This window comes from Gekko japonicus, unplaced genomic scaffold, assembly GCF_001447785.1.
Source record: "Gekko japonicus isolate JY-2015 unplaced genomic scaffold, Gekko_japonicus_V1.1 scaffold3417, whole genome shotgun sequence".
Lineage (NCBI taxonomy): Eukaryota > Metazoa > Chordata > Lepidosauria > Squamata > Gekkonidae > Gekko > Gekko japonicus.
Window position 1 is genome coordinate 110,003 of NW_015173241.1, and position 12,024 is coordinate 122,026.

General features: G+C 42.1%; 1 protein-coding gene across 1 annotated transcript in view; it reads left to right on the plus strand.

Moving 5' to 3' along the window:
* Positions 1–12,024, plus strand: part of LOC107120120 (histone deacetylase 4) — a gene marked incomplete at its 3' end in the record, with an annotated part of 125,658 nt that overhangs the window by 81,921 nt on the left and 31,713 nt on the right. The window contains exons 12-14 of the mRNA XM_015422766.1: positions 3,779–4,033; positions 9,191–9,377; positions 11,836–11,969. Of these exons, the coding sequence (XP_015278252.1) occupies positions 3,779–4,033; positions 9,191–9,377; positions 11,836–11,969 (576 nt within the window). The remainder of the gene's footprint in view (positions 1–3,778; positions 4,034–9,190; positions 9,378–11,835; positions 11,970–12,024) is intronic.

Sequence of the window (12,024 nt, forward strand, 5' to 3'; positions counted from 1 at the left end):
GTCTTATTAAGTATTGGTATTGTTTGGAACAGGAACATCAAACGTGGTAGGACGTTCATTTTTATAACTGAAATTCTTCCCATCAGTGACAAATTCATTTTATCCCATTTCTTAAAGTCTTGGGTTAACTTAGCCCATAGTTTTTCATAGTTGTTCTTATATAAATCTATATTCTTTGCAGTTAACTCAATGCCTAAGTATTTTTAGATTTCTTAACTGCCCATCCCCGCTTGTGTGGGGCTCAGCGCAGTTTACAACAATTAATTCAATGCATTATAAAATCAATTAAAACCATAAAAATTCCAATATTAAAAACATTCAGAAACATTTAAACATTGAAAACATTTTAAAACAAGATGGCAGTGCTAGCATTCAGTCATTGGGGAGGTGGGGTGCCAGGCAGATGTAAGGAACTGTAGCTGGCCTCATCCAAAGGCCTGGTTTAACATCTCAGACGTACATGCCCTGGCACACTTTAATAAGTTGGGCAGGGCATAGATGTCATTTGGCAGAGAGTTCTACCAGGCTGGGACCTGGGCGGAAAAGACCCTGGTTGAGGCCAGCTGGATGTCTTTGGGGCCAGGGACCACCAGAAGATTCTTACCTGCAGATCTTAATGCCCTGATGGGCCTCCCATAGACTCATGTGACAAACACAAAGTTATTCTAAGGAAGAGTTTGAGGCATACTTGGGACAGATCAGGGCATCCATAGCTAACTTTTTTTTTTGCTGGGACTATCTGCTTGAAGGCTAACAATCTCGCAGCAAGGGGTTAGGAAAATATTCGTTTCTACAGCAATTTTAGTGGACTGTCCTTTAGAATGGCTGCCCCAAAACTGACTGATCCCATAGATTGACTCAAAGTATGGTTCCCCCTTGAATTTAAAGGGAGTTCTGTCCACAGGCCCCCTTTCCAAAATATATAGGATGGGAAAAGTCTTCTCCATCAACTACATGACCAGGCTAGAGTCCTGTCCTGCCTTGCCTTGTCTTCTGATATGGCCTCATTAGTTAGCCTGCACATTGTTTTTTGTTTCTGTATGCGGTTCCCCACTGACCAGTATCCTTTCAAGAAGTCCTGCTCATACATACTTTGACACAGTTACCACTAAACAGAAGTTTTTGAATTGTTGTAACAGGAGTCTCTTCTTCATATATCTTTCTTCTGAACTTGGCTGAGATTTTGGAACAACTATGACTACTGGGTCTTAGCTATCCTACATCTTGGGTTTGCCATCAAATTTGACATACTGCCTCCTTCAAGAATTGTTTGCATAACCTCTTCAAATTCAAGTTTTTCAACAAGAATCTATCTGTCTTGTATTCTACTGTGCCCTTCCTCCAAGAACAGCAGGGTGGCGTATGTAGATCTCGTGGACTCCATTTCCTCCTCAGACCACCTCTGTGAGGGTTCAAAAGCAGTCAATCTCTGAATACCAGTGCCAGGAGACAACATCAGAGGAAGGTCTCGGCCTCTATGCCCTGTTGTTGGACCTCCAGAGGAATTGGTTGGCTACTGTGTGAGACAGGATGCTGGACTAGATGGACCAGTGGTCTGACCCAGCAGGGCTCTTCTTACAAGGGTCACCTAGTGAGCTTCATGACCAAGCAGAGGTCATTTGGGGGGGGGAACGCGGGGGAACGCAGTTCCCCCGGGTGAGGTATGGGGGGCGGGGCACATGACAAAGCCCCGCCCCCTGCTTCCGGCCGCCCCGCTTCCGGCCCTCATTCAGCCAGGAGGAGGCAGGAGAAGAGGGAGGGTAAGTTGCTTCCTCCCTGCCTCTCCCCACCCCTGCCTGCCTGGGGCCAGGGAGGGCCTTCGCAGGGCTTCCTTGCACTCCCGCCGGCCTTGCAGGTCCACCGCCAGGCCCCTCATGGGGCTCGGCAGTGGAGCTGCAAGGCCAGCACCGGCGGCCGGGACCGTTGGGGGTGGGGTGTGTGGCCTTATGACACACTTCCGGTGATGTCAGGGGGTGTGGCATATGCTAATGAGTTATGCTAATGAGTTCCCCTAGCTCTTTTTCTACGAAATGGCCCCTGTGACCAAGTGAGATTTGACTCATGTCCCTGTGGTCTTAGTTCCATGCTTGAGCTAGCATACTGCACTGGCTCTCAAGAAATTGTGAAGTTCTTCAGAAGTGACCAGTGGCGCTGGTTCCAGAACTGCAGAATCAAGGATTCTCCATTCTTACTTCTTTACTGTACTAAAGAAGGACAAGAGGTCTTTGCCCCTTTCTTGATTTTCAGAGTTTCTTCACAACCTTCATTGGCGAATATTGTTCCCCATCACTGAGTTTAGTCCATCTTGATGGAAGTCAAAAACACCTATTTTAGTATTTGTTTTCTTGCACCACGGGTAATTCTTCCAATGTGCAGTGAGACCCCGGCTGCTTCCAGTATCCTGCCTTAACATTTCAGTATTTCTACACAGCCAGTGGTCTTTATCAAATATGCAGTAGTCATGGCAGCTCGCCTTCTGCTTCTTGAGAGTTACACTGTTTCCATACATAGATTATATGGGCAGCAGACATTTGTCTCCGTGCTGATCCTCAGACAGTCCATTGGGTCTGCTGCTTCCATGGATTTCTTTGGCCAGGACAATCTGTTAGGTATTATTATTTAACCAGTTTCTAGCATTTGGTAGGATTATTCTTTATTAAGTGTTTCCATTTTTAAAGTATGATAATGTAGCAAATGCTTTCTTGTTTGGAAAGCTAGAAGAGTAGAGACCTAATAGATCATGTGCTGCTCTGCCATACTGTCTTGTGCAATAACTGTGTTATATATGTAATTTCATCAAACAGATTTGTCAGATGGTCTCCACTGACAAGATTCCTTTAACTATATACTGATACACTTACCCAATCAATTATATAATTTTAGATAAGTATCATGGAAGAGGACATATATATTCTCTGACAGATATCACCACATGGTCTCTGGCATTTTAAAAGCATTAAAACTGTGTAATATTCAGGTTCTGCTAATTTTAAATAGTGATATCGGTTACACTGTTTCCATACATAGTATGTGAAAATTCAAAAAGTTTGATGCAATGATTCCTGAAACTAAGAGAAAACATTAATTGCCTTTGGCAGTCTCTGTATTTGATGAACTGCGGTAACTTCGACACCCCCTGTTTCAAGGGAAAAGATACTAAAGAAGAAATTGATGCTAGGTGTGCTGTGTTACTGCTTTGTATAAATTCTTCCAAAGATAGAAACATACCCCAAAAGTTATGAATTAATATGTTGTGTTGCTGTCCTGAATAATAATCCACTCAAGAAAATGAAAAAGGGACACTAAATAAAGTGAACTACTGATTATAGGTCATGCTATGGAATTAACTGTACATACTATCTGCATAATTGCTTAGTAGAATTTGCAAGATCTGTTGGATGCAGCCAGAAAATTTGAATGTCTTTGTTATATAGCAATAAAAATATATAAGCTAACATGGTATGCTTAGTATGCATTAGTTAAGTGGCAGCATTCAAGGAGTCTGTGGGCAGTTCGTGAATATCATTCTGAACATTTTTCCTTCCAAAACTTATTTGAACACTATTAAAAGGAGCTTTATAACATAGTTCCCAGTTTACAAAACAACCAATGTGTGTACTTTAATTGGTGGGGGAAACAGATGAAATGTACTAAAACCTAATGTATTAAAAATTATTTTTCTCCTATCTTTAAACATTTCAAATGGTTTATTTGATAAGACTGTGTGTTTTCACTCCTGGATCATGCTTTAGAAATAAATTTTGGGGCATGTTTTCAGAAAATACCAAAAACAAATGAATCTTCTCGCCAGCATGAAAGCCATCCTGAAGAAACAGAAGAGGAATTACGAGAACACCAGGCATTTTTGGAAGACGCGTATATTGATAGAATATCAAACCAAAAGGATTTCCAAGGGCTGGCCAATATGGTCCAGGTAAAGCAAGAACCCCTTGAAAATGATGAAGATGGAGAGATGCCACAAGAACTAGAACCAGGGCAGAAGCAGACTGAGCAAGAGTTGCTATTCAGACAGGTAAAGTTGAATGCATTAAAACTGAAGCATACCTTTATTGCTTATTGAATGTTGTTGGCAGATTTTATATTAATTGATAATTCTAAATCAGAGGCCCCCAACCTTTTTGAGCCTGCAGGCACCTTTGGACTTCTGAAGCAGTGTGGTGGGCGTAGCCACAAAATGGCTGCTGCACAACGACTGCCACAAGACACAGAGCCAGCATACAACGGCTGCAGTAGGAGGCAGATCCAGCCACGAAATGTCTGCTACAGCTTACCTTCGGTCCCACAGTGAAAATCTTTGTGCTGTGGTGACAACTGCTGCTGAAGCAACATTTTAAAAATCTGCACAGCCAATTAAATCTCTAGTGTCCAATCAGAATCCTTGCTGGGCAAAAGACCCAACTGGCCCACTTTCTAAAAACATTTGGTGGGTACCAGGAAAGTTGCTGGGGGACACCACAAGGGGGGGGGTCCCCTGTTTTAATTAGAGACAGAATAATAAAAGTGACATGTCACTGGATTAATATTTGATACCAAATACTGACTGCTGCATTACTATATATCTGACAGACGTTCTGGAACTAGCTTGTATTATGCCATCTCCACAGAAGGATGGATAGTTTCCTATCGCAAGAACGATATGTAAAAAGAGTCCTCCAGGGTCAGACCAATGGTCAGTACAGTCCAACATTCTGTTCCCCATAGTGGTTGACCAGATGCACCAGAAGGGACACAAAGAATAAAGCCACGTGAGGTCCCATTCACCCACCATGGCTAACAGCAGTCAATTTTTTCAACAATTTCCACAAAATCAAATAAATACATTTAAATTTAAAGCCATCTAAACTAGTGGCACTTAATTCCTGTAGCAGTAAATTCCACTACTAAACTATATGCTGTGTGAAGAAGTATTTTCTGTGTCCTGAATCTATTGCCAAACAGTTTCACCGGATGCCCCCCAAACCTTAACATAAACAAGAAGCTTCTAGTTTAGCATAAATTTGGAGAAGGAAGAATTATGGGAACAGCCACATCAGCAGGACTTGTAACCTGTGTTCAGGTTTGATATGCATGTCTTCAACCAAACGTCTGGCGGAATATCTCTGCTTTACATGCGCTGTGGAAAGGTAACAGATCCTGCAGGTCACGGATGTTATCCGGCAGAGAGGTCTACCAGGTAGGGTCCAGGGCAGAATAAGTCCTGGCCCTGGTTGAGGACAGCCAAAGGTTCTTATCTCCTGAGCGTAAAGCTCTTCTGGGGGTATTCTGGGAGCAGTGTTCCCTCTAAGCTAAGTTAGTGTGCGCTATCTCACATTTTTTAGCCTCCGGCTCACACATTTTTGTCTTAGCTCAGGAAGGATGGTTCCAGGGCAAACTAATCTATGCAGTAGCCAAATCATTTTCTCACAACTTTAATGCCAGTAATTCGCAAAGTATAATTTTTGCTCACAAGGCTCCACAGCTTAGAGGGAGCATTGACTGGGAGAGGTGGTCCCAAAGGTATGTGGGTCCCAGACCGTTAAGGGCCTTAAAGGTCAAAACCTTGAACCGGAAGCCAGTGCAGCTTGCGCAGCATAGGTCTAATGTGCGCATGCAGGGGGTCCTGGTAAGGACACATGTGGCCGCGTTCTGGATCAGTTAGAGCTTCCAGATCAGTCTCAAGGGTAGGCCCATGTACAGCAAGTTACAGTAGTCTATTCTGGAGGTGACCGTTGCATGGATTACTGTGGCTAGGTCGAAGCAAGACAGGGAGCTAGTTGCCTGACCTGATGATGCTGGGTATGCATGTGATAGAGAAGCAATGTTTTTTTGTTTTGTGCTTCTGAGCATCTTTATCATGTCTGAAACAGAGGAATGAGTATTTTTATTTATTTGTTCCTATATGGGGAGATGTGATAGCTTTGTTTTACATAAAAATGCAGGAAGAAGGCAAATGGTGCCTTTCCCTTCATATGCCAAAGCTGCTCATAGCTTGCAGTTATTGTCTCTGAAACTGTTAGCCTCTATGAAACACTGCAGCTAGCACCCAAGGTTTATTCCTTTCTCTGGATAATGCATGGGAGAAACGTTTTTAACAAAAGTTGCATGATTTGTGTGAGCCATCAACCTGGATAATTTGTTTGCCCGTTGAGGCAAGCCATCTTGTGAATATGAATCATGCCATGCTATAGGTCAGAGCCAGTGATGCATGAGTGAGTGGAAAGGAAAATGTACTTAGCACGGTTCCACTTGCCGAAGCAATAGCACAAGGGCAGAAGTAACACTTCAGTATAATTTTTAATGAAATAATGTGTATAGGGAATGTCGAAGAGCCATTTTGCGTGATCTTATTTAAATTGCTTTTGTAAATTTGGCAGAAGACCTTGTGCTGTGTCTTGCACACATGGAAAAATAGAAACCAGTTTCACTTAGAGCAAGCAGAACGTGAAGAGCAAGTTTAGTGCTTCCACTTGCACATGTGGTATTCTTCCATGGGATTCAATCCTATGAACCATTCTAGTAGATATTTAAATTTTCCCTCATGGCTAGAAGGTTTCTTGAGGTGGTGTGCAAAGGTAATAATCAGTACACATATAGACAGCCAGTAAAGTAATGGTGTTTATAGTGGTAACTACTTTGAATGTCCTCATTTTTAAAACTGGTACTAAAGGAGAAAACTATTTACTTTCAGATTGTCATTTCTTAGGAGATCCTTTCAGATCCAAAGCCATCTTTAATCACAGTTTGCAACATGGGACTAATATTTAATTTTTTCATGATTTTTTTCCTGGATCTGCCTATCTATATCTTCTTTCTCCCTCTTTCATCAATATTTCTCCTTCCCTCCTCTCTCTCCCTCTCCAAAAATGCTGGTAGCTTGTGATCCACCTAAGTAAGACTGGTTTTAGGATATTTATGTTTAGATAACCTTGACCTAGAAATTGCAGTTTAAAATTCAATGGCCCTTTATCGTAAACATGCCGAAACTACATAGTTTGTGAGCCAGAGCAGAAATCAGGATCAGGTAAGGTAGCAAATGCCAGTTCTGTGTCCATAATTGGTACATATATGGATTATGTTTGCACATTATAAGCATTCTGAGTCATAAGAGTTTTACATCATCAAGATGGCTGAAGAACATTCTTTAAAATGTATGCTATAGTATCTATATGGCTGATTTTAATTTTGAAAATGTAAAAGTCAATTAAATCTGCAGATACATTTTACTGATTATTGCATTAGCCATAACTCTTTTCACAGTATTAACTGTAGAGGGACAAGTCCATTATTTCCCCATTTTTACTCATCTCATGAGTTCTGCAGACCTCAGTATTGTCATCAATGTAATTGAACATCTTTTTAAGATATTAAGTTTTGGAATGGGTTGTCATCAACATGCTGATGACACCCAGGTATATTAATTAAGCCTCAGGACTCAGTATTCTCTGTGTTAGGACAACATCTGGAGATTGTGATTGAGGAAGAAAATACTGAAGCTTAATCCTGATAAGACAGAGGTGATGCTGATTAGAAAGGGTAAGATTATGGAAGGAGTTATGTTTACCCCGTTGGATGGTATGTCATTAACTCGTTTAAGAGCTTGGGAATTCTCTTGTATCTTCTGTTGGATTTACCCCCGTTGGATGGTATGTCGTTAACTCTCGTTTAAGAGTTTGGGAATTCTCTTGTATCTTCTGTTGGAAAAACAAATCAACCAGGAGGCAAAAGGTGCCCCTTTTTCAACTTCATACGGCATGGAAATCGTCCCCCTTTTTAGACATCTCCACCGTAGCCATGGTTATCAGTGCTACAGTATCCTCACAACTTGGCTTCTGTAATGTGGGGCTGCCCTTGAAGACAGTGCTGAAACTACAGAATGTAGTTTCTCCAAGGAGCTCTGGATGGCATAAACAGTTCTCCTGTTTTTGGGCTAGGAAATTGATTCTAGGATGTTGTAGCCATCATGCTTATCTTTACAATGTTTCCTGAGTCCAGGCCTGGGTAAAATGCTTGATTCTGGATGTCATTCACATCTGCAGTGCAGCTCTGAGAATATCATCCGTAAGACTTCAAATGAAATAGCTTGCTTTTCGGGATACAGAAGCACTGTCATTAGTACCTGCAGCACTCTAGGAAACTGATTTTATGATGGATTAATAATCTTCTTGTGGAATCTTCTGCCATGTCAGCACCATAGAAGTTCTTGAACTCAGTGAGTGGAGGTCAGATCAGTTATACATTTCACTGGAGACCTGAGCCCATTTGAAGCCCTTATGAACTGAAATATATAGTAATAGGACTGAAGTTTTGCAGTGTGCAAGGCTTCGGCTATACTTTTTACCAGATTTAAGATTACTTGAGAACACCAGAAATCAGAAACAATCAACAATACCTTCTACAGCTTGAAGATTTGAGGGGTCACATATCTTGGATTTGTCGCTTCAGTGCAGCAGTGGATAATACAGTCCATACAAAGTCCCGTATGTATCTTTCATGTGGTGGATCCCTTGCCAACACAGTTGTTTATTTCACTTGTGAAAGTATTTCAATTGCTGTTATTCTCTTACTACTAATACTACTATAGTCTGTCGCTTTTGCCAGAATTTTAAAAAAAAGTTGTTTCAGCCATTTTGACAGAAAACAGCAGTTATCATGTGAAAACATAATCCATATGCCGACATGTTTTAGAAGAACAAAATGAGATTTTGCTACCTTACATGATAACGTGAATCTTCGGCTCTTGGCCCACAGACTAACATGTACAATTTTCCTTCTGACTTTCAGGCATAAGAAATCCAATGGTAATTACAGCTTGGGTGCTTTAAAGCAGAGACTCTCAAAGTTTTTTGCCAACCTCCTCTTTAACACAGGTTGGTGTATGAGGTAATCAATTTAACTATCATTTGAAAAAAAAGATTCCCCCTTCTCAGGCAAAAATATTAAGAGGCTGTTATGAATTGTATTTTAAAGTTTTTAATTTTTTTGTCATTAGGAACACGACTAAAAGGCTTAAATTTTAGCTTTAACAGTGATAAACTTTAAATTTTTGCTTGAAGATATATTGGCTAGTGTTGCTGAGATTCAGTGAAGTCATTGTGAATGCATTCATTATCACAAAGTCAGTTCAAACCCAAATGTATCGAATTCGTTGAACCGTTCTTACAATGATAACACAATCCATCCTCCTTAACAGCAAGCGCTTTTACTGGAGCAGCAACGCATTCACCAGCTGAGAAATTACCAGGCATCCATGGAAGCTGCTGGTATCCCCGTGTCCTTTGGAGGGCATCGGCCCCTTTCTCGCGCCCAGTCCTCACCTGCTTCTGCAAACTTTCCCATATCAGTACAGGAGCCACCCTGCAAACCACAGTTCACAACAGGTACTGTTGAAAGTTATTTTCACAGTATTAAATGTCTCTGTAAGTCCAGCTGGTTACATTTTTTAACAGCACAATCCTGTGGTCTTGTTACTCTGGTGTAATTGATCCCAGTATGATGACAGTGTAGCCTTAGATCATACCTTGTGCTCTCCTGGCAGAGAAAAAACAGGAAAAAAACGTTTTACTTTAGGGGACTGAGAACTTAGCAACAGCAATACTGTCTGTAGCGATACAGCTGACTGACACTTTCGTGTTTCAGAAAGGCAAGCCAGCAATGGCCCGTGTCAGCCATATATGGAAAGAGCCAGTCCTCCCAGCGCTGTCCATCTCTGTGGTTCCATCATGTCACTCACAAACCCGCATGCAGTGCAACACCCTCAGTTGTTTGAAGGGCTGTCCACTAACTGCCATACTCCAGGGATCCCTGCACGTGCAGGTTTAAGCCTCCTTATATCGCCTAGATTGCTAAGGGCAATTCTGGTAGGCAAACACAACACATCATACAGTCACCTCTACATCTCAGGAGACAGAGAGAGTCTCTCCCAAGCAAGGATTCATGTCCCACTTTGAGAACAAGAATCTGGAAGGAAAAGGAGCTTTTCGCGAAGCAAGGGGATCGGAGACACTAGAATAAGTAACAAAGAGAAGACACCAACTGCATATTCTCCTAAAGCATTCCTGCCATCTCTTGCATAGCTCACTGAGAAAAAAAGAGGGCCGTAGTTGTTAAAGAGTTGTAGTCTTACCAGTGGGCAAAGTTGGAATAAGGCAAAACTCACCCTTTGGTGCTGAAGGTAGGACTGGAATTCACTTAAGCGCTTTAATAGAGCATCCCACGAGTCGTGCAGCCAAGAGTATGCCTAAAAAAAAGCCACTGCCAAATCGGCCTTTTACCATCTTTGGCTGGTGCGGCAGTTGGTTCCCTTCCTCGACCGTGATGACCTGGCTACAGTGATCCATGCGATGGTCACCACTCCTTCACTGCTTGCCCATGTAGGATGCATTATGCTTTCAGATCCAGTTGGAGGACTAGAGTAGAGGGTCCCATTGGGGGGGGGGTGTGTTTAGATTACTTGTAAAGGCTCTGAAAAGACATGAGATGTCAGAAGGATCTTGCAGGTCATCTAGTCCAACCCCCTGTTCATTGCAATGGGCAATCATGTAATCCCCAACAGAAGGCCATTCATCCTCTTCTTAAACATGTATTGTGAATCAGGGACAGCCACCTTTCTATGCTCTTTCTGTGTTATTGATGTGGGCTTGTGCAGAATGCTTTCTTCTTATACACCATATCTTTACTACAAAATTCCTATCACCAGAGTTCACAGTTTTGTGTCCTGTGTTTACACAGTATAAGGCCAGAGAGACGTAGCCCCATGGCACACAAACAGTCATCTGAGATAAGAGTTTTACCATGCGTGGGTGTGAAGACTCACGTATCTTAGACAAGTGTCTGTGTGAATGAGTCCCACTTTCTAGTCTGGTCAAAATTGACTCTCGGGAAGCCAAACTGTAAAGAAGAAAGGAGCCTCCCTCCCATCTCCTAACATTCCTTATGCTAATAGGACGTTTTTGCTTCGGTTTTAACAAGATATGCTGTGAACTTCACGTATGAACACAGATGAGCCAGTCGCCCAATTTGTTCAGCTTCCTATGAAGAATTGAAATGGGTGTCGAACAGAAGTTGCTTCCCAAACTTTTTCACTGAGTCCCTCCCTTGAGAGACGAAAGGAAATGTTTGGTGATCAAAAGCTGACTCTCAGCTGATATCAGCTGCGGTTCTGCCCTGACCTGGATAGCCCAGGCTAGCCTGATCTCATCAGAGCTCAGAAGCTAAGCAAGGTCGGCCTTGGTCAGTACTTGGAAGGACGACCTCCATTGAATACCAGGGTCATGACGCAGAGGCAGACAGTGGCAGACCACCTCTGAAACGTCTCTTGCCTTAAAAACAAATCTACCTCACCACCTAGTGGTGCATAATGCTAAAAGAGCTAACGTTGAAAGAGCTAGAACTTCTTAGGATCTCCTGGCTATGCTACACACAATGTCATACGCCTTGCATCTTTATGTTGGCATGGAATGTTCTTTTCTTTAGTTTAAATATTTGAAATGTGGGATGCACCAGCTTTTAAAAACCTGCCCATTCATTCTTTAAGAGACTAAATTTTTAGAAGGTTGGGTTTTGGTTTGATTTTGCAGTTTAGGCAATGCATGCAGTTGAATTAAAAAGTTTCCGATTCAAACAACATTTGTCCATGCTTGTAATAATTGTATAATTGGATCTTTTATTTTCTAATGCAGGCCTTGTATATGATACCTTGATGCTGAAGCACCAGTGTACCTGTGGAAACACAAACAGTCACCCAGAGCACGCTGGGAGAATCCAGAGCATCTGGTCACGGCTTCAGGAAACAGGTCTAAATAATTGTATAATTGGATCTTTTATTTTCTAATGCAGGCCTTGTATATGATACCTTGATGCTGAAGCACCAGTGTACCTGTGGAAACACAAACAGTCACCCAGAGCACGCAGGGAGAATCCAGAGCATCTGGTCACGGCTTCAGGAAACAGGTCTTCGTAGCAAGTGTGAGGTAATGGATGGCCTGATAGAAAGGGGGAGAGGGTTGAAAGGTCTTGTGATTTAGA